Consider the following 25,441-nt stretch of genomic DNA (forward strand, 5'->3'; position numbering starts at 1 on the left):
CCATCTACAACAGAACTTCTCCATTCTCTTGTCAGATAACGGTTTTCTAATATTTACAAAAAGTTCTAGGTTTTTAAAATATTTTTTTATGTACAACAGATCTAGCAAAACGTTAGTACCTTACATACGTAAGTGGTCTTACTGGTCCGTAAGAAAAACAGTATCCTCCCATACTGGAATTGAAAAAAGAGCCAGGAACAAGCAAGTCACAAGAGAACACCCTAAGAAAAGAGGCTGATTCTCGCTAAGAAGTAACAAAGCAAAACACCAGGTTTTCACACCCTAGCCGGACATACATAAGGAAGTCTGACCATTCCTAGTGCTGACGGGGCAGCGGAGTGCCCACAGCAGACCCTGGAAAGCTCCAGAAAGAGCATTTCCTTTGATCCCCTGGTTCCTATGGGTCCCCAGAGACGCCGTCTCAGATGGTCGCAAAGCACCATCGAGACCTTGAAGGTGTTCCTCCAGTGCTGTCCCCCTCTGGGTCCCTCCAGACACTGGCTTCGTGTACGCAGGCCACAGGCACGGAGGAGGAGAGAAGCTTCCAGACCAACAGCGTCACGCGCTATCAGTCCCGGACTCGGAGCCTCACACCCAGTAGACTTCCCGTGACCCTATGGGGTGAACTATCCCTCTCTTCTGTTTACCTACTTTGCTACGGCCCCTTGTGTTTTCTAAGATATTACCCTTGGATGTGCATTTTGAAAGGCTCGCCTACTCTAATAAATGTGCAAGAATGGAAAGCTTAAATACTGAGAAGCTACGTAAAGCCTCAACATTTTATGGCGGCAGGATGTACACGAGACAACTCAAATCCACCGCCCTGAGCACCAAGCCTCGGTGTGCTCTCGGAGGTCTGCGTTTCACGTCTCGCAGTTAGGTCTTCGTAATCACGTTGGACTCTGTCTCGCCGTATGCGCGAAGCAAGCGCTCCAGCTTTCCCAACGCGGCGCCTCAGAGGCTGTTCTTCCCGTCGTGCGTTCTCGCGTCTACTGGCAGGCGCTGACCACCCAAGCACGGGCTGGGGGCTTTAATCTGCTGCACTGACGTGTTCGTTTCTGTGCCTGCCACAATACTCTGATGGGTACAGCTCCACAGTACGCGCTGCAACGCGGAGTTACGGTATCTCCAGCTCTGTTTTCCTCAACATACCACACAAGCCAGTAATTCCAGTACTGGGTATATGCCCCGAGAAAACAAAAACATCGATCTGAAAAGATACACACGCCTGTGTCTACTGCAGCATTACCCGCAACAGCCAAGCTGCGGAAACCACCAACCCAAGCGTCCACCAAAAGCTGAAAGGGTAAGGAAGGTGGTGCACGCGCAAACGCGCACGCGCACACATGCGCACATACACACGCGTGCACACACACACACTCGCACACAGAGGAATATAATGCATCCATAAAAGGGATGAGATTGTGCCATTTATGACCACACGGAAGGACACAGACTGGATTACACTAAGTAAAATAAGTCAGATTAAGACAGACAAGACACCACGATTTCACCCACATGTGGTATCTAAATTAAAAACCAGTGAACAAACAGCCGTAGGACCACTAAACACAGAGAACTGATGGGCTGTGAACAGAACAGATGAGGGGGAGCCGGAGGTAGAGGCTTCCATTAAGGCCTGAGCGCGGAGCACAGACGTCAAACCACCATGCCCTATGCCCGAAACCAACGGAACGTCCCATGCAGAACGCCCGTACCCAATGTTAACATCGTGGGTCAACTACACTCAAATAAAACTGAAAAAGAAAACACAGATTCCAGCACGCAGAGTTGAAGAGCTATGGAGAATGGACGTAGCGTCTCTGGCTGGAGCCCGCCATGAGCACGACCAGCCCCTCCCTCGGGAGCAAGAGAGGGTCTCCCTCATTTCATTCCAGCACCGGCTGAGTACGGCAACCTCACAGGCGTGTCGCTCCACCTCTGCCCGGAGGACAGCCATCTGTGCCTGGGACTGCCTGCCCACACGACAGGATCGACCCGCAGAGGTGGGACGCACGCACGCACCACCGCACGCCCAGAAAAAGTGCAGACACCAGGAAGGACGCCCGCTGACCTTCTTGGTTAGTTAGTTCACGGCTATCGCGGAGCCTGCTTCCTCACATTCCCTACGTGGCACAGGCCAGGCCACAAACGGAAACTTCCTGACTCTGAGCATTTAGCTAGACTAACCTAGGATAGCAGCAGGGGACTTAGGAAGCAGCTGAGACGTCCAGGCCCCCCTTACAGAGGCCACGCGGCGGACATCTCCCCTCCCGGCCACAGGGAACCTCTGGTGCCCCTCTCGCCTCCGGGTCCCTCCATGCTCCCTCCGCCGGCTCCTCAGCTCCCCAGACCCGACTCTGTCTCTCTCTCCTCCTCGCACGGCCTCCCCTGACCTGAGCAGCTCTGAATCCTCACCATCCGCCGGGGCCTTTCCATGGGCCAGGGATTCATCCAGCAGGAACACTTCCCAGCCCCGGCACAACTGCACGGGGTGCTATCCTATGGGCTCTAGGACACTTAGCAGCACCACTGGCCTCCACCCCCGGTAAGGCAGCAGTGCCCCCACACCCGACTGGGACGACTGAAAGGGCCTCCCGATGTATCTCCAAGCGGGACAAAGTCACCCCTGGCTCAAAGGCCACAGCTGCAGCCTCCCTCTTGGAAGAGATCTGAACTCTGTCCACGCTGGCCCGCTCCCCCGTCCTCACCTGGTCCAGGCCCCATCCTATCTCGCTCACCCGGATCAGTTCACCTCCTACCCAGCCTCCCTGCTCCCACCTCTGCTCGTCTGAACTCAACTGAACCATCAGCGATCCCATTCAAACCAAGGCCCATCACGTCCCCTGGCCCCAGCAGCACCGCGGTGGCCCATCTGTGAGGCACCTCTGAGAATCAGCTCTCCCCTCCAACCCCACCGCCTCCCACCTGAGCCCCAGGGGCTCCATGCTGTCCCCAGGGATCTCCCCTTCAGTGGAAATAGGAAACGAACCAGGTGGACAGTGTGCTGGCACTAAGGGTAGGGGATGGAGAAGATCTAGGGCCAGTTTAGGGAGGGCGGCTGGGCAGCACAGGGAGAGGGCACTGGGTGGAGGAAGCAGCCCGGGCACCGGCCCCAGAGCCCCCGAAGCAGGACGTTCTTCTCACCCATGTCATTGGCGTCCTGGGAGTGTGGCCCTCCTCGCACACTCAGGATCTCGCGGAGGAGGACCACCACGACGGCGAGCCACACGATGCCTGCTGTAGCGCCGGCAGGCGGCAGGGGGCCGAGAGCACGCGTTTCCGCGAGGCGGCCTCTAGGCCCCTCCCCGCGTCTACACCTCACACCAGGACGAGCGGGGGAGCAGGCCCACGTGCAGGCCACCTGGACTCCAGGGAACCTGCAGAACCCCCAAACCAAGCGGCCCCCACCCCGGTAGGACCTCGAGCTACTCTCCCACAAGCTTCTTTATAAAGGAATCCCAGAAAGGTCCCAAGTCAGCACAGCAAAGAGCAACATGACACTCCACGGGGTCCAGAAGACGCGTGACAGGTCCTGGCGCACAGGGGCAAGGAACAGAGCCCACCGCTTCCTTGAGGGGCCACTGCCCGGGCCATCTCCCCTCTGAGGTCCTCCTGCAGCACGGACAGTCCTACCGGTCCCACAGCCGTCTGCGGCCACAGAAGCTCTCTGGCCCACGGCTCCGGGAAAGCAGCCCAGCAGCGGGAAGTGGAGGGTGGGCGCGCGTACAAGCTCTCCAGTCGCTTCTCCAAAGAACTCTGCTTGCTTACACACGGTCAAGGGAGCATCTCCTGTGGGAGAGGCTGCCTGGGAGATGAGGCACCGAACCCAGCGCCATTTCCAGCATTTCCTAAGTTCACGGCCGGGCGGCGAGGGTCGCGCATGCACACAGGGAGAAACGCGACCTCGGGCCGCAGAGCAGACACGTGGAGACTGCGGGCCAAGGAGGGGGCCAGACAGAGCCGGCAGTCCCAGGAACCCTGCACCCCGGGCCTGGGTTCCCAGAACAAGTGATCACAGAGGCCGAGAGACCATGAGCAGGTCCATCGGGGGGAACCACGCGTGCGCTTCTCCACCGGCTGCTCCCCGGCCCGCAGGCGTCCCCGCTGCAAGGGCTTGCACTCTCTTGCCCCTTACTCTCCCTTAGACAAGACATTAAGGCTCAGACCCCAACAGCTGAAGCCTCTGGAAAGCCACCAGCGCCCCCCACCCCTGCCCGCCGTGCCGTGAGTGCTGTGCCCGAGACGGGCCCATGTCCTCAGCCACACGCGGCGCGTACTCACTTTTGCGCAGCGCAAACTCTTCATCTGAAGGCTTCCGCTCAGGCTTGCGCTTAGGTAACAACTTTTTCATGGTCTTGGGACTCTTACTAAGATCCTAGGGGAAATAAAAAGGAAAAAGGTGCTGACATATTCCGAAGGCAGCAATTTTTCCCAGCATCTCGGTGAGAGTCGCGACAGCAGGAAACTGGAAGCTTCCACAGCTGCCCAAGGCGAGGCACTTCGTTCCCTCACACCGGGCTTTCTCGGCCCGCTGCTGAGCACGAACGTGAAGTCAACAGGGCACAGGCTCTGCTGAGAACCCTCGTGCCCCTGGAGAGCACAGCGTGGAGGCGTCGTGGGCTCGCGGGCAGGCCGGCCAACCTGGGCAGGGACACATGCGTGCTACTAATTCGGGAGCAGACCCATCTGCTGCAGCGAACCAGAGAGAGACCCGGCAAACGAAGGCTGTTTTCAGAGCAAAGGCAGCAGCTTCAAGAAAGGAGGAAAGGGAAGACGTGCCTGTCCACGGTGAGCGCAGCCGCACGCGATGACAGAGCACACCACACCCCGGCTCGGCCACACGCGCTCCCAACTGAGTCCCAATGTGATGGTCTGCCCTTTCCCTCGGAAACACAGCGACTTAAGAAGAACACAGAAGGCCCCAGGGGACAGGCCAGGCTCCAGCGGCCAAGCACCCATGAGATGCCGGTACAGTCTCACTACCGCATCACGGAAGTCACACCAACCGCTAGTGAGTCTTATGAGAGTCTTATGACGTGAGACCAGCGTGACCTGGCCTACGGGAGGAATCAGACCGAAAGCGCGGAAAGAACACAGCCTGGTTTTGAAAGGAAGCTCTTCAAAATCTTCTGCTACACGGTACAAGCTCTCTAAAACATGGCAGAGATCAGTGTCCGAAGAACTAAATACAGCACGTGCTGTACAGCCCCGGGCAGGACACCAGGCACATACAGGCGCGTCCCCACCTGCGGGCCCAGCCACAGCCGGCGGCACGGCGCCCCACACGCACACACTGTGAAAGCATTTCCACGAAGGGTTCGGTTCGGAGGGCTCCACGACACAGACCCCAACACTAGGTCCAGCACAGTAGGGGCAGCCCAGACAGCAGGGGCTGCTCAGGTTCACGGGCACACCTCTCCCCTCATGCTTGTGCTCTCCGCCTGCCCTTCCTCAACAGCAGGGAGACCCCCCACCACACGACCGGCACCTTCTGCAAGGCTAAACAAATAACAGACCCTCACATCCGTCCCGTAACCGCCCACGGCAAAACACCCTTGGACCTGGGCGCGTTATTACTAGCAAGACAGAGATCCTAACAGCAGAATTCGTTAACAAAACACGTCAAGGACAGATTTCCACCTGCGTAGTATTCGTGGGTCATAAGACATTCAAGGGCTGCGGGCAAGGACAGGCGTTCAAGGGCCGTGGGCAAACGGGACCTCAGCCGGGCCTGGAGAGGCACGCCAGGACGCCCCGCCTCACGCCCTATACTCAGGCTCACACTCGGGCTGTGCACACGCACTCACACACGCGGCCACACCCACCACTGCAGTCAAGAGCTCCCCAAGCACACGAGCTTCCCAGGTACATAAGGCCCTTTCTGTCCTGCATGTCAGCACCTGGCGTGACCATGCCGGACAGACGCTGCCACAGACCCAGCTCTCGGACACGCAGAGCCACGTCCTCCCACTTCCGTCTGTGCGTGTCCTCTTCCTCCCGAACAGCTCCCGGTGACCAACGCGGGCTTCCAGGGCGGCCCTCACTCGGGCCTGGAAAAGGGTCAGAAAGCCTAGACAAGACCCACCCTGATTTAGGTGTGCGAGGTAACTTGGGCTCGCCAGACGCCGGGCACAGGGAAGCCCTCTGCTCCAGGCTCCCGGCGGCAGGAAGTGAGACCCATCCGTGAAGGGCACAGAGGGTCTGATGCTAGCGGAAGCAGAAGGGAAGACAGAAGAACCGAGGCGGACCGTCACGGTTCTGTGTTTTAATTACGTCACAGAATCCCAGCCACAAATAGGACTGAAGCACAGAACAGCCCACCCAGCACACCCAGATGTCCGGTCTGCGCTCGCCCGCGCTCTGACCTCACCTCCTTGTAGCAGAGAGCAGCCGAGGGCCGCAGGGGAGGTGCAGGTCGCAGGCAGCTCAGGCTCCACGGCTTGGGGGTCTTCGGAGGCTCCAGGGGGCCCCAGTTGATGGTGGTGTGCGGGGTGCCGTGGTGGGAGGGGTGAGGCAGCGTGTGGTAGGCAGGCGTCAGGGGCACCGGCTTGCTGTCCGCGTGTTTGCTGGACGGGGCCATCGGATGTGAGGGGAGCTGCCGGGGAAGAGGGCACAGAACACAACAGCCGCAATCAGGGGTCCCGCCCCCGGCCCCACGAGGTGCTGCCCGTTTCTAAAACCCTGCCAGGCTGTCATCATTTCTTTAACCTCCAACCCCAGCAGTCATCTCCCAGGGCACCTGCCTACCGTGTGTCAGGCCAGCTTTGGGCGAGGGGCAGGCGGCAGAATGTGGAGGCCCTGACCCAGCATCCCACCGCCACCTTTATTCGCCACAGAGTAGCATCTGCGACAAGGTGTTCCGTTCAGCAGAGATCAGAATTTTGCAAACCGAAAGGCATTTCTATACTGGGAATGTGGTTATGGGGGAGGGTAATTCTCCCAGCCACGTATCTACTCCTGGTGATTTAGGGGTGGGCTAAATGCCTGTTTTCCTTTAAAAAGTTTTCCTAAGACACAGCCAGGCCCGTCCCTGCTAGTGACTGTAAAACCAAAGGACACTTGCCACAAATACTGTTATTGCCCATAAAGCTGATAACATTTTGCAATCTCATGGCACAAACATTTTGCCAACCACTAGCTGCCAATCACTAGGGTAAAATGAGTTATCTTCTCAGAAAAACCAGCGTTAATCAAAACGAAGTTATACATAAAATCTAGTTTTCCAGAAAGAACGAAGGTCCGTACTCCTCGAAAATGCCAGAATATTCCATTACAGTGACAAAAAAATGCAAAAATGTTCAATAAAATACTCCAAATTAGCCTGTGACCTCAATTACCCAAAACAATAAGGCATGCTTAATAGAAGAGCAAAATGTTCTCTGAGCTGGAAATCAGAGTGAGGTCATCCTTCAAAAGAACTGCCTATTTGAAACACATGCTGAATGGGAAGCCTGGCAGCGGATGCCATGACGCCCCGGGGTTACTTTCTGCAGTAACCACAGGCCTCTCCTGGCGCACACAGGTCCAGGCATGTGTGTGTGTCTTGTGGCAGGTGAGACACCCACACCTAGTTCACAAGGGAGAAAATTATGTAGAACGTCTCTTGTAGCAGTGACGTCACAGTAAGTAACATTGGGATTTGCTCCTCAAGTCCAAAGAGGGAACGGTGTGTGCTAAAACGAGAATATTCCAGCTGGACACAGCCGGATCGCAGGGAGAATGCGCGGCACCTCGGAGAGGAAACTCCCGAGGGAGAGGACGTAACATTTCCAATGCCTGTTTGTGACGAAGACCACCAGGGTTCAGAGAACCAAGTTTTACCTGGTGTGAAATCCCACTGTTTGGTTTCAAGGCTTTCCTGACAATATGAAGTAGCAGTTCCATTTTCCTCTATAAACACACACACGCACACAAATCTTTGGGACAAATTCAGTTCCATGTAAGCTAAGCATCTGTAGTAATTTTTTTTTTAAGTATGGAAAAGTTATAAATGGCAGAGGCATTCAAAATGAAACCTTAGCTTAAGCAAGTAAGTAGTCTCGACCTCCAAACTGTCGAGAGAAACCAAGTAAGAGAAAACTGTTCTGAACGCTACACTACAGGGTACCTGGTAGCTCAGGTGGTTGCGCGTCTGACTCTTGATTTCAGTTCAAGTCATGAACTCAGGGTCCTGGGACCAAGCCCTGCATCGGGCTCCTTGCTCAGTGGGGAACCTGCTTGAGGATTTTCGCGCTCTCCCTCTGCCCACACCCCTGCCTGCACAAGTGCACTTCCCTCTTAAATAAATCAACCTTCATTTAAAAAAAAAAGTTACCCTACAGCCACTCTTGCTAAGCAAAGCCTTGACTGCTAAGGATAAGGAATGCAGACGTGAACCACATGGCGGCGAGTCCAGATAAAGATCACGACCCTCTCGGGTCTGAGCCTGGGTGGCTCAGATGTTTGGGCATCTGCCTTCCGCTCAGGCCATGATCTCCGGGTCCTGAGACCGAGCCCTGCGTCAGGCTTCTGGCTCAGCACGGAGTCTGCTTCTCCCTCATCTCTCCCTGTATCTCTCTGTATCACATGAATAACTAGAGTCTTAAAAAGATCACACCACCTCATAGGAATGTGAGGAATACCCTCCACCTGGAAACACTGTGCCCCCCCAGGTCACCTGTGAAAAGGTGTGCATACTTCAGTCCTGTGGGAGAAGGATGTGGAAGGTGCAGCGAGGACTTGAAACCAGGGTCTTAAGCGCACCACACCAGGGAAGAGGGGTTTCATACATGGGATACTTTGTGCTGAGACACTGCAAACTGTTTAAGTACTTAAAAAGTCGAAGAGCTGGTGAGCTCTACATGGAAATAAGCGGATTTCCTAAAATCAGAACAATGATGAAGTTGAGATTCTCAGAAAAAAGCGGTGCACCGCTGGCTCTTGAGGTTCCAGGTAAAAACCCCCGTAAGCTGGTCTCCTGGGCCCCACCCCCCAAGCCGATGTGGCAAGCCATGCGCGGAGGCACAGCCTAGGAGCAAGCGGTGTGCGGCCATCCGCCGGCGCTGCAGGGACACGCCAGGAACCCTCAGGGCGATTCGGGCTGTATCTGCCCTCATGGTCCAGACGGCGGTCACGCCTCAGGGCATGTGCTCACTCACTGATGGCCCAACCGCAGGCTGACCCAGGGTGGATGCAGAAGCAAGGGGACCCTTACGGTGTGAGACGGCACGGAATGCGGCTTGATGGTGGGGTTGCCGACAGACGTGACCTTCGTCTGCTTCTGCAGGTGGTCCACCCACTCGTGCAGATCCTGCTGGTTGCTGCAGGACACTAAGATGCGCTCGATCATGCTCCCTGGAAGCGAGGAGAAACAGGCTGAAGGGGGCGAACCGGCAGAAAGCACACACGGGCACACACGGGCACACACGGACACACAAGCCCCCCCACCAGCAGAAATGAACAGCGCTTAGCCATCGGCCCCGGGGCAGTCTAGCAAGAATCTGCACACAAACGGTGAGCTGCCTTCAGCACCACGACAGAGCGTCCGCAAAGTCTGTGCCTATCACCTGATATTTCAAATGCATTTCTATGATTTTCACTGTCCTCAAGCTTTGTGATTGTCATTCCTGTCGTTGGTAGCTTTCCCTAAAAAAGACCCCCCCCAACAAAAAAACACAATTAGTGCTTTTCTAGTAAAGAAGGTACCATTATCAAAATAAGTATTAAATGAGTTTAGAAATGGCAAAGAACAGTGTAAACCAAAAAAGCTCTCTGTGCCGTATGCATATTACAAAATCTCTAGGGCAAATAAGAAATCATAACACTGTAATCAAAAAAGAAAAAAAAAAACGGAGCCAGCCGACGAGAACAAAACCCAACCGCATCGGACGCGCTCCTGCAAACACGAACACGAGGACACAGAACACAGGCCTATCAGGACAGAAAACTGGAGCCCACCACAGTTACTTCAGATGCAACGTGCAAAGGAGGCTCGGATCTGCCTCACAAAGACATTCGGAGGAAGCCCCTCCTTGGCTGGCAGAGCAGGGGAGCTGCGGCAAAAGGAATCGTACAGGAGTCACACTGCGCTGTCCCCAGAGAAGAGAAGCAGCTGGTGGCGGCACTGGGTACCACACAGTGCGGACGACGGCGGGAACCAGACGGGAGAGGCCAGGGGACAGACCTCACAGGCACAGGGCTGCACACGAAGCGTCGGTAACGGCACAGGCCGAATACACAACATACTCCCACGGCACCCGGTGGCCGAGGCTTAAGGAGAAGCGCGTTGGTGCTTTCTCGCGGGGCTGCGGGGGGTGGGGGGACGACACTCTGCGGCTCCCCAAGCAGCCGCTCTCAGCAAGGCAGGGGGCCCCAGAGGGGCCAGAGGCTGTGCCATGGCCCGTGGGGCGCTCCCGACCTGCCCGCCCTCCCACGCAGGCACAGAGCCTGTCCGGAAGCTCACCGGGCGGCACACTGGACCGGGCTTGGTGTCACCACGGTCGGAGTGACGTGAGCACCGCCGTGCGAGGCCCAGAGAAGCACGAAGACAGCTCTGAGAAGTGCTGCGGAAGACCAGAGCAGCGGTCCCACACGGAAGGCTGCACCCACCCCGTGACGGCACGTTCTCCGTCCCTCAGAGCCAGAAATGGGTTCCACTGGGACACATAGCATGCGCCCCAGCACTCGGACCCCCTCCCGAGACCCCCTGCACAGAACAGGAAAGTGGGGCCCCACCAGGGCCAGGAAGCCTCCAGGGGCACATCAATGCCAACAGCCAGGGCAAACATGGCTTGGACACCGGCCTCATCGCCAGGGGCCTGAGCCCGCCCCAAACAGCAACCTCTGCTCCCTCGGGTCCGAGCCGGGCCCGTCCTCAGCCTCTTGGGGTACAAGACAGAAGCCAGAGCACGCCGGCAGGAAGGACTCGGCCTCATGTTTACTGGGGACGCCTGACAAGGTGGAGCGCCAGTCTGGGGATCCCGGGCAGGCGCCGCCTGGGCCAGACACCTGCTCGGCAGCGCGCCGACAAACGAGGCGGCACCAGCACACCCCAGCTTCATCAACTTCAAAGTGCTTCTTCTGGAGTAAGTGTGGGGCAACCACTCTTCTATGGGTGGTTAAGCTTTCTGTGGGGGCACAGACATGCCACGGGAGCCTCTGGCCCGGGGGTCCCCCACGTTCATGTCCCGGACAGAGAGTATACTCTGTCTGAACCAACTCGGAACTGCAGCTGCAGAGCAGGACCCGGGAATGTCCGACGGGAGGACCTGCCCTTCCATAACCACACGGGACAAAGGCCGTGAAGCCAGAAGCAGCTACGGGACAGAAACTAGCTAAGGAATACCCCATTTAAATTTCTGTAGACAAACAAAGCCTCTCCCCCTGCATTTTCTTCTTCCAGGCTCAGCCTTCTCGAGAGTCAGCAGGACGACTACACAGGAGCAGCCTGGGATCACGCGCTGCTACTCACACCAGCGCCCCTCGGCCAGGCTCCTGCAGCACTCGCGGCTTCTGGGACCTCCCGGCCCGCACCCTCCCGCACCCTCCCACGAGCCCGGTCCACCGCCACCGTCCGCGGCACCACGGTGGCCAGGAAGGTGGCACCTGCGAGACAGGGCTCCGGACGGTGACACAGCTGGTGGGCAGCCCTCAAATGCCGGGTGGTCTCCTCCTGTTGTGCTTAGAGTAACGCGGGACTCCGTCCGCACAGTCGCACGGACATACAGCCAGGAGCCACGTGTACGAGGAACACTGTACCTACAGCAGCACAGACACAACGCAGGCACGCACGCGCACTGCTTCACCCGAAAATCCCAACCGCGCCCAGAACAGACTCTCAGATCCACAGTGAACAACAGAATATAAACTTAAAATGTATTTTACCTGATAGATAAAACCACTCATCCTAGGACTGGCAGACAACATTAGCAAAATATTTGGGAAGAGCAGAAGGTATCTCTCATTCTTTTCCTAATGTAAAAGAACAAAGAAATGCAAATTATTTTGTTTTCAAAACATACAAATGTGAGAACAAGTTGTCTACATTAGATCTTATGAAACAGGTACGTATTTCCTTGTTTCTACCAATTCTATCAGCTAAAATAAATGGAAACAAAATTACGACAAAGTCTTAGACTTGCAAATAGCCATCGCAGCATCTTTAAAAAAAATATTGGTTAAGGAATTCAGCTCTGCCAATAACTCTTTTAAGTTAGTCTAAAAGTGTTTGTTAGGTCTGAGAAAAAACAAAGAACTCAAAGTTGGGGGTCGTGGTGGAGAACATGAGACCTTTCGAGCCAAAGGAGGACAGGATAAAATGCTGGAATGGACTCTGTTCTATTAATAATTCCTGGCACTTCCCTTAAAGCCGATAAACAATTCAGTGTTGTTTTCATCCATGCTACAAACCCTACCTACTTTACATGAAAGACTTAAGAGCATTTCTATTAAAAACCACTTGCTTCAAAAGGTTTAAAAAAAACACCACCCCAGAGCGACGAGGAGGACAGGACAGGTTCTTGGGAACGTAAAGCGCGCAGACGGCCCTTCCCAGCATTTCCACGGCAAATGCTGACCGGTCCGGAATCAGGGTCCTCCGCAGTCCTCCGAGCCAGCCACGGCCACAGGCCTTGAACCCAGGCTGCACATCTCAGACTCGTGTGACAGCACTACTGCACGCCGTGCGCAGAGGTGGGTGACGGGGCAGGACCCTTCAGAGCTTGGGCCCTGTGAGGCCCGGCCATCAAGAAACCCGTCCGACCTGCTGTCAACTTCCCAGTCACGACCCGCACCCGCTGTCTGGGCACACCTATTCACGGGTCGGAGATCTCACGTGGTAGAGAAAACACTGCTTACAAACTAACGGAACATTTCCCAACGTTTCAAAGTGTATGATTAAAAGACTGTTTCTAGGAAGATGTGGGGTCTTTTAAGTCCATGTCAATTAGGAAATCACAATTTCCCACAGTCCCCAAACTGACAAGAGTTGGGGTTTTCTTACTATCCTAAGAGTTTCAAGTTTGCAAATAGGTCATTAGCATATCTTAATCCTGTTAATTACTGTTCTTGGTTTGTTTCCCTCTGACACACACAAAGGCAGGACAAAACTCCTCCACTCCTCAGGAAGAGAGACGCTCGCTTGGTGAGGGGGTGAAGGGAACTCGGGTGAAGGGAACTCGGGTGAAGGGAACTCAGGCACAGGGACTCAATCCACGGGTTCCCTCGGGGATCAGACAAGAGGCTATGCTCATCTCTCACTTAAACCAAACCCACCGGGTAACGGACTTCCACAACGGCCAGGCAGGAGAGAGGACATAACAGGCTGAACGATGGACACCATCAGAGTCAGGCTTCCTAGAACCATCACGGCGGCAGGAAGGCCGGGGCAGGTGGGGACACACACCCTGCTCTGCGGCAACACCAGTCCTACGTGGAGGCCACCCTTCAGGGGACAGAGGCCGGCCACCCCTCATCCTGGATGACCTGCGCTGCTCAAGTGGCCCGCCAGGAGCTGAGCCCCACCAGCCGAGCCGAAGCCACTTTCACGTCACGTCCCGTAAGGACAGAAGGCCGACAACAAATGAGGACCCAGGAACTCCACTAAAATGACACCCTTCATCAGCTCTAATCCCGTGACGGCCAAAGCGTGACGCGTTCTTGACGCACGGAGGAATCGGAGAAAGCGCTTACAACACATTACACTGAACACAAAGTATGTTCAGCTCTCAACTCCATTTCTTCCAAAGACATCTTAAGCTGTTTCAGGAAAGACAGTCCGGAGAGGGGACAGGACAGGACCCCTGCCAGTGCAGCAGCCACCTGTCCCTCCACTCCATTCTGCTCCCACACGCTCTGCAGAGGGGCTCGGGCCCTGCGTACCTCACTGCCGGCGCACTGAACCATGACCTGGGACATGTACACAACGCTGCCCAGGGTCGTGATGTCGTCTCCCTCCCAGCTCCGGATGGCCTCCGTCAGAATCTGCAGCTCCAGCTCCTTCCTCTTCCGTACTTCCTGACACTGGGCCTGAGACACAGAACGGCAGTGTTAGAAGACACAGAAGCCTCCAGAACCCGCAGTGCTGGCCGTACCGCTCTGTCCCTCCTTCAGACAGATGGTCCACTGAGCGAGGATCCGTGTCGCTCACGAGCGCGGAAGTGAGAGCAGCAACACCCGCGGCAGCTCTGGACTCCAGCGCTATTTGAGAATGATACAGCAGATCTCGCTACTCTTAGGGGAAAAAACGCAGACTGGACAAGGACGTATTTTCTGGTTTTACTGGTCTCTGCTGGCACAAAGACTGAGCAAGGGACCAAAAGCAAGTACTGTAAGTCAGACACATTCCAGAAACACCGGGTACGTGAAGCCCAGGGACAGGGCAGGCCTCCACTCGTGCTCCTGAAGACACAGTCCGTAGAAAAGGACCTTTACAAGCAACCACAGCATCAAACATGTGGTAGCTTTTTAAAGGTTCAACTACTTGTAATTTTCTTGGTGTCCTTACCCAGTAAAGCATGCGGAATCACCACCACGTAAACAAACTAGCACGTTCATTTCTATTTCAATACACCCAAATTCTAACTCTCAGTTTCTTCTATCATCACACTTTTTGAGGTAACAAACATTTTTCTACATTCCCTTGTCGTAATAATGCCTGGGAGGAAAAGCCCTAATATTTCGCTAAATCACTCACCGAGAGAGTTTTGAAGGCAGTCATGGATTTCTGAATGTCCTGTCTGTCTGGATGATAATCCTTTGAATAGAAGAAATATTATTAGCTTCCATAATGTACAGTCTGTTTTCTTCAAAAGGCACTCTACAGACTAGCTTGAAACTTTCCCAATGCTTTTCAACCGACAACAGATCTGATTTTTCTCATTAAAGCGCCATTCTTGTTCTCAGGGAGCCGCCAGGCTCTGGGGAAACGCCAGTTCAGAAAAGCCCACGGCAGGAGTCTGCACCCGCCCCCGCAACCAGCCTCCCGCGGAGCCTCTGCTCGGGCGCCCGAGAGCAGAGGTGGGCGGCGGGGCAGAGGCCACAGGGCCCGGCCTTCGCAGGGAAAGCTCCAGCCCTCCTACGGACAGCGACCTGCACACTAGGCCCCGCCAGGCCTCCGCCCAGCACTCCGACACAGACAAGCCTGCGTCAGGAGGTGCTGGGCTCTCTTCTGTCACTCCTGTGCAAACGCCGCCCCGACGACCTATGGCGCGGCACCCCGATGCCTTGAGACTAGAGACGGCGCTCTCTAGTTTTGGGGGTTTTCCTAACAGCAGCGTGGGTGACAGAGGACAGGAAGGACGTGTTTTATACGGAGCTGGGGAAAGGAGAAAACTTAGTATTTCAAAAACCGTTTTTGAAAACCCACTGGTCAAAACCCCGCCAAGCACTCTGGCCGGCTGCAGCCCCTGAGGTGGACGGAGTGTGTCCCCGACGGGCTCGGCTTCCGAGCGGCAGGCGCGCCGTACCTCCATGTGTCTCTCCAGCTCCTTGAGCAGCGTGGGGTACTTGTCCAGGCGCATGAAGGGTCTGCTGAGGCCGGTGGTGAGCACCAGGATCCCGGGGCTGCTGGCGCCTCTGCTCTCCATGAACTCGCCCAGCTGCTCGCTGGCCGCCGCGCCGCAGGGAGAGAGCAGACGGCGGTGAGTGCGCGCGCCGAAGCGGGGGCCGCCCTCCCCGCCAGCAGCCCTGGGTCATGACACGGAACAGGGTCCCTGGAACACTGGACACGGCGAGCCCCACAGGTGCGGGCCATGCTGGCCCATCTCGGGGGCGCGCCCGCTCGGGGAGGCGCAGGAGCAGCTGCGCGACCCGGACCGCCGCCCCCTTGCCGCGGGGCACGCCTAGTTCCCAAAGGAGCGGCCGGCTCGCAGCAAGCGCCCTCCAAGCTAGAACAGACGGCGACTCTCCGGGCACCTCGAGGTGGCTTAAAACACACACACACACAAGGTAAAGGCTGCTTCCCCGCTACCGTGACCTGCAGCAGGGCACCCCCGGCCCCACAGCCACGGGAGCGCTCTCTGAGGAATGCGGCTGAGACAGCACGACTGAGCCTTCACGGTGTCAACAGCACTGTCCCACCGTCACGTCTCAGAGTCTCTAGGTCGACGAAGACCGTCACCCGCGTCCGCCGACGAGGACACAGAGCGCGCAGTCAGAAATTAAAGACGTGGAAGCCACACCTGCGCATTTTCCGCGGTCCTGTGTCTCAAGGGACCCAACGACCACCACATCAGGTCCGCCCTGAGTCTCAGTCCCGCAGCGGAGCGTCTGGGAAGACCCGAGCAGGCCAGTGAGTGCAGCCGTGCGCATCGAGCTGGGTCGGCGACAGACCCATCAGGACTCACGCTGGGGACCGGGCTCTGCCCTCACGCCCCAACCGCACCCCTATGCTCCCCACTGTCGCCCCTGCATCACTCCAGGCATGGCGACGTGAGGGACAGACGGGCTGGGGGGAGGACAAAGCAGCTCAGGTCACCACCCTGACCTCTGAGCCCCCATGTCCCCTACCGGGAGGAACACCAAGTGAAGCCAAAAAGCATGGAAACCCCGAAGAACCACTGGGCACACCGGTCGTCAGTGCAGGTAACCTGCTCCGACCTAGGGGTCCCCAGCCTGCCTCACCTCCTCTGACCCCCCACCCCCAACCCAACGACACCTGCTCACTGCCCGAGCTGCTTGGGAGCATCAGCCACGCTAGGGCTCCTGGTGAAAACGGACGCGCTTTGAGGCAGCTAGTTCAAAAGTACTGGGCACGGCCACTTCCTCCAGTTCAACTAACAGGACTCCCCGTGGAAACAGGAGGACAAGAATCGGGGCTGGCACAAGCCGCCTCCAACCCAGCCGCGACGGATCCTGCACATCCACGGGGAAAGCTGTTCACAGAGCTAAACCCACTTGGACATAAAAGACTGCACATTCCAGGTTGAAAGCAAAGGAATCGATCATCGTGAAACTGGTTTGACGCTTCTTAAGCACACAAGACCTCCTCAGCTCTCTCTACCTGAAGCTGGGCTTATGAAAACGAGGTGGCCCGGCGGGGCCAGCGGCACTCCCTGAAGCCAGGGCGCGTGCCCGGGCTGTCAGCAGCACGGGACTGACGTGGTGAGGGGCCCGGGCCGCCTGCCCAGCTCCCCTCCTGTACCGACACCTCCGCTTCTTGAAGTTAACCTTCCGAATTAATTTCTATATTCACACTCTGGCGGTGTTAGCAAAGCCAAAGCAAATCCTTAAAAGGGGAAGGGTTCACACAACCCTAGCTCTAGAAACTTACACACGGACAGTTTCTCATTTCTGTAAGAATAAGGCTTCAGGGTTTTTCACCTGCAAGGCAGCCTTTCACGGTGACAGAACTTAAGTCATCAAAGAAGCCGCCGAGCTTCCTCCAGAAGTGCGTGGGTGTAAGACACGGGGCAGCCTGTGTGTGTCTGTAACGCGCACTCAGAGACTGGTTTCCTCCTGACAGCCCGCGACCGCGGTTACCGAAGCCGGGCACAGCGGGTGTCACCACCACCTTGCTGCGCGTGGGTGCGGCGTCTCCCGAGGCTGTGGGACCTAAGGGCCCGGAGCAGCACCTGCTGCAGAGCTCCCCGCTTTGTCAGCGCTTTGTCTCCCCCTCCTTCCATATCAACTTCTGCCCACTGGGACGGGCGGGAAACTGCGGAGCCCAGGCTGGCTTTCGCCCAGCCACCGCTTCTCTCAGCTCGGGTGGCAGTGAGGGCTGCGGCCAGGAGAACGCATCGGGAGGGTGGCAGGAAAGGGATGACCCGCCTTCGGACAAGCGCTCTGCTGGGCACCTGAGACACTTCTGTACCTAACCCCCGGGCCCGTCAGCGAGCCTGCCACACAGGTGTCCTCTTCTGTGCCTCACAGAACAAGGCACCCCGTGAGGACGGAGGCCCCCTCCTCTCTGCTAGCGGGGTGGCTGGCCCCGAGGAGAGCCCCAGAGCCTACGGCAGACTCCGGCAGCCGGCGTGGCCCCGGTGACCGTACTGTCCTCCTGTGTGGCTCACACACGCGGTGCCGGCCCCCGACCCCTCCATCCTCAAGTGCCCGCCTCTGCCAACTACCGCATCCGTCCCTAAAGCAGCAGAGCGGAAGGACGGACTGACGACGAAGAAACGGGTTTGTGAGCAGCATTTCTCGCAGTGTCTGAACCAGTCAAGCACAGTCCCATAAAAGCGGAGCTCTGCGGGACTGAAAGCACCTTCCACACCTCCTTCAGATACAATCCACGAGGAGGCTTTCCTAGCCCAAGAAAATCACAGGAAGTCCATTCAGAACGGTTTTGGTTTGTTTGTTTGTTTGTTTGTTTTTTAATGTTTCTGCACATGAAATTTCCTGTCATTATGGCAGAGAAAAAGTAACAGAACTACACAAGTTCTACTTCTCACCTCCTCCAGAAATACCCTTGAACTAAGAATTTAAAATGACATTTCTGCAAACAAAAGACTTAACTTCTTTTAACATCCATGATCCCAGAACGCCAGAACATGTACACAGTTAAGTTTTTATAGATCATTTTTCATTTTAGTTTTTTAAATTTAGCGCAAGACAAAACAGCTGGGTACGGCTAATTTGACAGAACAATGGCTCTTTCAGCTTCCTTCCTCCTGATGCTAGCAACCTTATGCGGCAGACCCCCGCAGCAGTTACTGAACGGACACTGGAGGCTCCGACAACAGGACGGTCCTAGAGGACATCCCCGTGTGTGCCAAGCAGAAAGCAACAGTCACAGTGCTAGGGAAAAACCCTCGTTTCACAGACTAAGTTATGAAACACATCACTTATTCAAAATAGGCAGCCACAAACCGAGATCTCCTGTCATGAAAATGCAAAAGGACCCTCTCAGCTCTGATTCTACACAACCCACAGCCCTGTCTATGCGGTCCCAAGATTCACACCCAGAATTTCAACTGCATGAGCAATCACACAATTGCAAATAAAGCCTTTACAACTTCTAATCAGTACACCTGAATCAATCCTTAAAAAGCATATTCAAGCATAAAAATAGGTTAATCGATCCATAAGTGGGGCAGCTCTAAAAACCCCAACAAATGCAGGGAAGCAGGGAAGAGGTGACAGGTGAAGAGGCCAGAATAAAACGGCGTAAAACAAAGAAAAGGTCCCAGCCAAACACAACCCTTTCTCAACTCACCAACTCACGCCTGGGAAGCAGGGTCTGCCCAGAGGCAGGGCAGGGCCTCCCGCCGCCCAGAGACCTCAGGAGGCCCCACAGGCAGCGCATGCTGTCAGCCCGAGCAGCGGCCACTCTCCAGTTCCCCCAGCCAGAGCGGGACCGGGACCCTCCCGTCCCACAGACACGCCACGGGGGGGCGGCACAGGTTCCCCACTCACAACTGTCCGTATGCCTTCCCTGTTATTCTGGGGAAATGCTGCACCGAGGTTCCAGCTAGGACACAAACAGTCACTGCCGTAATAGCAGAGAAGAAGGGATAAACATCAGGTACTCCCAAGCGTTTCCCTTCGGAGTCTGAACACCTTCGTAAACAATCTAAATCCCTTTAAATGCCACCGTCAGGACAGATGTCACTTCCACGGGGAAAAAATACCTCGCTAGAATCAGGCCCCAAAAGAGCCCACCCCACCCTCTCTAGACTTCCAGCCAGACCCTAGAGGATCAAACCCCACCCCCTAAAAAGAAAGAACAAAAGTGTTCAAGGACAGTCATCCTATTGCTTCCTGCTTGTCTCCCCTGTTGCCATGCCAGTGATGCCTGCGAATTCTCAGAACCGCAAATGTAATTCTGCATTCGGCTTCTGTGGAAATTCTAATGCCCCAGAGGCCATGGCAGAGCACAAAAGGAAGGCATGTGGGAACACGGCCGCCCTCCCACAGGCAGGGAGGAAGACTTTAGGGGAGCGGGGGCGGGGTTCTTTGGGTTCCATTTCTTTGGACACCATATACCCTAACCTCCCTTTCCTTCTGTCACCGCCACAGGCCGCTGCCTCATTTCAGGACTGGAGGAGCTTTCCTTCCGCGTCAGCACACGGAGCCACAGTGGGAGCACAGGCTCTTCGGGGGGCCGGGCGCAGAGAGGACCACAAGGAGCAGGGACGCCGCAGCGCTGCCCACTCAGTTTCGCTCTCCCGCACCTTTTGCTTGATGCTTTACAGTAACCCCGCCAGCGGCACCTCCAGAGAAGGGAAAACAGCCGGAGAAGCAAGAGGACTTGCCCAAGGCTCACCAGCGGAGGGCACAGCTGGGGCTCCAACTAGGTCAAGGTGAGCCGAGACCCTGGCTCCACAGCCCCCGCCCACGGCGCTCGTAGGGATGCTACCCCTGAGGCCCGGCTCCATTTACAAACAGCCCAAGCATGCTTGTCGGCAAGCGTTTTTAAGTTGAAATATTTAAATATCTAACTCTAACTTATCCATAATGCTACTGAAACAACTTTTCATTTACAGTTTAAAAAATTTTTAAATAGCTCTTTTCAAGAGTAACCATGAAAATCTCTCTAGCACACCAGGAAAACTCGGTGCCTCTCTCCGAAGCGGAAGCCGGGCGCCCGCACTCCCCCCAGCAACCCCGGGCCCCCCACCAGCCGCTCTGCCGCCTCCTGCTCCGCTTCCTTCAGCCTCGCGGGGTCTCACCAAGCCAACGAGCAGAAGCGCGCTGTTTCACTTCTTTTAGTTCTGTTTCAGGTTGAAAAGCTAATTATCTACGACTTAACTTTTACCTGTAACACCCAGCCCTGGTTTTAACAGGACCTTATTCTCTTAGGGCAAATCTAATTCCAAACCCCGTGCTTGCCGCAGTTCTCGGAGCTCAAAGACAGGATGCGGCAGCCTGGGGTTAGCTCACAGCTACATTCCAGAATCCTTAACGGCTCCTCCAACCCACTGTCCCAAGGGCTCCAAGCTAAAGGAAGACTTCAAAAAACACCCTTTTTCTGCTCCAAAAACGCTACTCAGCACCTCAGAGGCCACCTACCAGCACTTCCCAGGCCCTCAGCTCAAGAGGAAACTAAAAACAGCGTGACTGTTGAACAAACAAGTGGGTATCGGCACAGTGTCATGTAACACATGGCCAAAATGAGCGGACACGGGGGTACCCCGAGGGCCTTTGCCCTCAGGGGAGGAGGTCTGAGGGCACGTACCTGTGCTCCGTGAGGACGTTCACTGCAGATGGGTGGTTGGCACAATATGCAAGGTACAAGGTTTTCATTTGCGGCATCAGATTTAAAAAGCACCCTCCGACCCGCTGCTGAGCTTCCGGTAGCCTGCGGACGTGCGACACAAGGGAGACATCCTAAATTTCATGGACAGAAGGGAAACTGCCAAGTAATGAATATAGAAAACCAGAGTGAGGAAGACCTCCTCGTGTGCCTCCTCTATGAAAACAAAATACACAAAATCCCAGGATGTGGGCTCACCCCAGCCACCAAGCAGACAGAAGCCCATCCCAGAAAGGTCCTCTGCTACCGAGAGACAAACCGACCCCTCTCTTTCCGCCTGCACCCAGCTGCCGTGACCACCTACGCACAGCTACAGACCCCCCAAGTCAAGGCTCTGGGCAGGGAGGACGAGAGGTCGCGAACCCTTCAGTTTTGTATAAAGGGATCAGAGAATCCCTTGGCCGGCGAGGTTTGCTACTGAGGTAGCCCGGGGACAGGCACACACGCACACACACCACAGAAACACCACAGCCCTTCTTCCCTTTAGGGGAAAGCTGGAGACCGAGCCCACCCACAGACGCCCTCCCCCCTCTCAAATCTAGGCTATGGCAGCTGCTGAGCCTCAAACAGGCAAAAACTCACAAGAGCAAAACAGAAAGGGAGAGGGCTGGCAGCAACCGTGGAAGCGGAACAGCACGACGCCGCACGGTGCCGACTGGGAGACCAGGCCCGCAGCTGGCTTCCGACACGGTGGAGGCCCCCCTTCAGGTCACAGCCACCTTATTCCTATCAAACGGACCCCCTGCAGGTACACAAACTCTGGACAAGAGATAAAACCAACTGTCTGAAGGCAGCAGAGGGCCAGAGGGGAAGACTCCGGAGATGCCTGGCACTTGGAGGGGAAAGGACGCAATTCCCTCTGCTCTGGGCCAAGGGGGGCCAAGGGGGGCCAAGGGGGGCCAAGGCTATGCCACGGAGGGCAGCTAAGCTCCAAGAGCAAAGGACACAGTTTGGTTCAACCCAAGCTGCTGGGACGTGGAGGAGGGGTAGAATTCTAGGACTATGCACCTGAGTTCTGCACCAATCTCTGCAAACTTTCAGAATATTCATGATCAAAGCCTGTTTGATGAGGAAAGCCAATCTCAAACCCTCTGTTCCACCATGGAAAATCCAACGGCTAACACCAATGCACCAGGCCCTTGAGGAACGTGACCGAAACACTACCTTGGTCACACAGAAGTCCAGGAGGATGCAAGGCCTGAAGGCTGACAAGACATTGGACTCTCGGCCGCTATGTGACCTCCCTGAATTTTAGGGTTCAGACCCACACACCTGCAGTACAGAGGAAGGCCCCAAAGAGGTGCTGCAAACACTCTACACAAATGTTAAGGGATTTAGTCCACCTTGTCCACAGTCACTGGGAAAAGCAAGGGCAAACACACAGAGGCTGGCCTCTCACAAAGGCCCCACATTGCTGGCAAATGACCTCCGTACATCAAAAGGAAGGCAAACCTATTCTCAAACTACTCTTTTCATGCCGGTAATTAATGCCACTTTATACAAACCAAAAATGCTACCAAAGGAAACGTGATGGGAGTGTCTGTTTGAAAGCCGGCACTTCCGTGTCCTTCAGCTTTCCCGCCACACCTTCCAGGATCAAGTGCCTGGAGGAAACCTGGAACCTACTTGGAGCATGGCCAACGGTCAGCCTGGGACACGGAGGCAGAACACCCCTCACCTCTTAAGATGGAGAAAGACAAAACACTAGGAAGGAGAAACCAGACACAAGCCAGATTCTGGGAGAAAAAGTTTCCTGATCCTGCGGACACAGAAATAGAATTTAAAAGTAAGAAGGACCCTTTCCTCTCTCAAGTCACAGGAAATCAACACCAAGTATCCCCTGGAGACCTAGAGCCTAGAAAGTGTGTTCATGTGCATTTAACTGCAAGCTGTCCGACACCCAGCGGGCACTTAGTCCACACCTGTCCACGTGTCTGATGTTGACCAAGAACAAAACAGTCACACGGGAAAAAAGTCAATCCGACAGCCAGTCACTCAGAACATGCCTCCCCCCTTCCCACAAAAAATACCATGGAAAAGGCAAAAGCGAGCACGGTGATCGCCACAGCACGTTACAGAGGGAGTGCTTTACGCCCCCTCGGCCTCCCGCGGGCCAGGAACGTGAGCAGGAGCAGCCCAGCTGCGCAGCTCCTCCTTCCCGCCGTCCCCGGCCCACCCAACGCCTCAAACTTCCTGCTGCCGGCCCGTCTCTCTCCTTTCTCTACAGTCAGCAGAGAGCCCTACTATAAAGTCTAGACAGTCAAAAACAATTCATACTATAAAAGCTGATATACCAAAAAGAGTCAAAGTAACAGTTTCCATCATTAGAAATGCAATTTCTAAAATTACATTAAACCTGGATCTTTAAATACCAGTTGTAATAACCTGAATTTTGTAAATGTTTAGCATCTTACTTACTTGGTGCATTCTTCTAAAGACTGAACAAGCATTTGCTGGAAAGAACATATTTCTTCCAGATTTCCCATTAAATGCGAAGTGTTTGCTGAACTTAACCTAAAACCAAGAAAATAACAGTAAAAGTACGTACCCTTTCACTCTCCTCTCCCTTCCCAATGCCCAGGTGAGGCCCCACCGACTAAACATCCCTGCATCTCAAACAAGCCGGTTCACCCGCTTACACCAGCATCCCGTCCTCTGTTCTCCGAGGTGAGCCTCGGTGCCGACTATGTTGGTTAGTGCAACAGACCGTCCAACTTACTTCTCACTGGTCTGCAGAGGCCGTAGATAGGCTGAAAGCACAGTCTGAAGCTCTTTAGAATATTCATTTTCTGTTTCCAGAATGTTCTGTAGCACCTACGACAAACAAACAAAACCATTACCGGCCGGTAAGATTCAGTGCGTCCCTGTCCACACTGACACGCCGCTTTGACGGAATACCGATGTGCTTATTGCTGCCCCTCGCCATGACCATTAATGACGGAGCCCACGGCACAGAGTCTTCCCGCAGCTGCACGACTGACGCCCTCTCACTGCCAGGCACGCAGGACGAGGACGCGCAGAACGAGCCTGCGATAAATCCCATCACCAGAGGTGCTCAACTCACAGAAGCACACACACACGGACCGGCCTCCAACACGGGGCCCTGCAGAAGCAGCCAGCCGTTCACAAGAGTGTCACACCAGTCCCGCTCACAGTCAAGTCCAAGAACCGGCAGAACTAACCTGCTGAGGGCAGAAGGCAGAAGTGGGGAAGGAGTGACAATGGGAAAGGGCCGACATTTCTAAGTGACAGATATGTTCCACACCGTAATTTGAGCAGTCACTGCAAATAAATACACTTGCCAAAATTCACTGAACTATACCTTTAAAATCCATGCATTTGGACATATGCAAAGTGTATTTCAACGGACAAAATCAAGTTTGCTCTTTAGACTGAGCCTAGCAAATGTAAATCAATTTCATCAGAGAATGATGGTCTCAAATCATGCCCCACGGGTTTACTGAAAACTAAAAGTCCACCAGTATAAAGCACTTAAGTAGCCACTACTATAAAGAAAGAATGATACACCAACCTTAAAACGTTTCCTGATACCTGTGTTAGATAAAAAGTGCAAAACATGGGGCGCCCGGGGGCCTCAGTTGGTGAAGCCTCAGCCTTAGGCTCACTTCATGATCTCAAGGCCCTGGGATCCAGTCCGGCATCGGGCTCGGCAGGGAATCTGCTTCTCCCTCTCTGCTGTGATCTCTGTCTCTCTCAAATGGGTAAATAAAATCTTCTTCTTTTTTTCAAGTGCAAAACAGCTGAGGTAAAAAAAAAACCCTTTCCATCGGCAAAGGCCAAGAGCAGAGGCCCCACCAGAGTAGGGAGGGGTGGCACCAAGGCCTGCGGGTGAGCGGGCGGGGCCCAGATGCGAAGGCGGGAAGCTATCCCTCTAACCCTCTCTGCGCGGCCCTGTCCTCTGGAAGGATCCTTCAAATCAAACCACTAGTGAGAAGCAGAGCCCGTGGTAGCGTCTGCATGTGAGCTGGACACAGCCCATGCCTGATGCCCCCTCTCTGCCCGCCAGGCTGAGTACAGGAACCCGAGCTCCCAGGGGACCTGATGGACGGATGTATGGAAGGAACGCAAACCCCTTCCTTGACCCCCTCTTCCGTCCTGCTCTGTCAGAGGCCCAGCGCCTTCTTCAATGAGAAAATCATATCCCGCGTGTTTTCTGAGCCTCCACAAAATGCACTACAAAGTGCTACTTCTCTTCCAGAACAACATCCTCAATCACGCACAGAATAAACACAAACGCAGTCTTCT

General features: G+C 55.2%; 1 protein-coding gene across 9 annotated transcripts in view; it reads right to left on the bottom strand.

Annotated features, from left to right (window-relative positions):
* The window catches only part of ARHGEF7 (Rho guanine nucleotide exchange factor 7), a 123,642-nt gene that overhangs the window by 13,595 nt on the left and 84,606 nt on the right, over positions 1-25,441 (bottom strand). For 8 of the 9 annotated variants that reach the window (XM_032315201.1, XM_032315203.1, XM_032315199.1 and 5 more), the window contains 11 exons: positions 23,895-23,989; positions 23,594-23,689; positions 21,098-21,220; positions 15,447-15,585; positions 14,675-14,734; positions 13,861-14,007; positions 11,866-11,952; positions 9,549-9,627; positions 9,197-9,336; positions 6,374-6,598; positions 4,285-4,378 (listed from right to left, as the gene is read on the bottom strand). In XM_032315201.1, coding sequence (XP_032171092.1) covers positions 4,285-4,378; positions 6,374-6,598; positions 9,197-9,336; positions 9,549-9,627; positions 11,866-11,952; positions 13,861-14,007; positions 14,675-14,734; positions 15,447-15,585; positions 21,098-21,220; positions 23,594-23,689; positions 23,895-23,989 — 1,285 coding nt within the window. The remainder of the gene's footprint in view (positions 1-4,284; positions 4,379-6,373; positions 6,599-9,196; positions 9,337-9,548; positions 9,628-11,865; positions 11,953-13,860; positions 14,008-14,674; positions 14,735-15,446; positions 15,586-21,097; positions 21,221-23,593; positions 23,690-23,894; positions 23,990-25,441) is intronic. The other variant, XM_032315197.1, reaches the window with a different exon arrangement.

Source organism: Mustela erminea, chromosome 15 (assembly GCF_009829155.1).
Source record: "Mustela erminea isolate mMusErm1 chromosome 15, mMusErm1.Pri, whole genome shotgun sequence".
Classification (NCBI taxonomy): domain Eukaryota; kingdom Metazoa; phylum Chordata; class Mammalia; order Carnivora; family Mustelidae; genus Mustela; species Mustela erminea.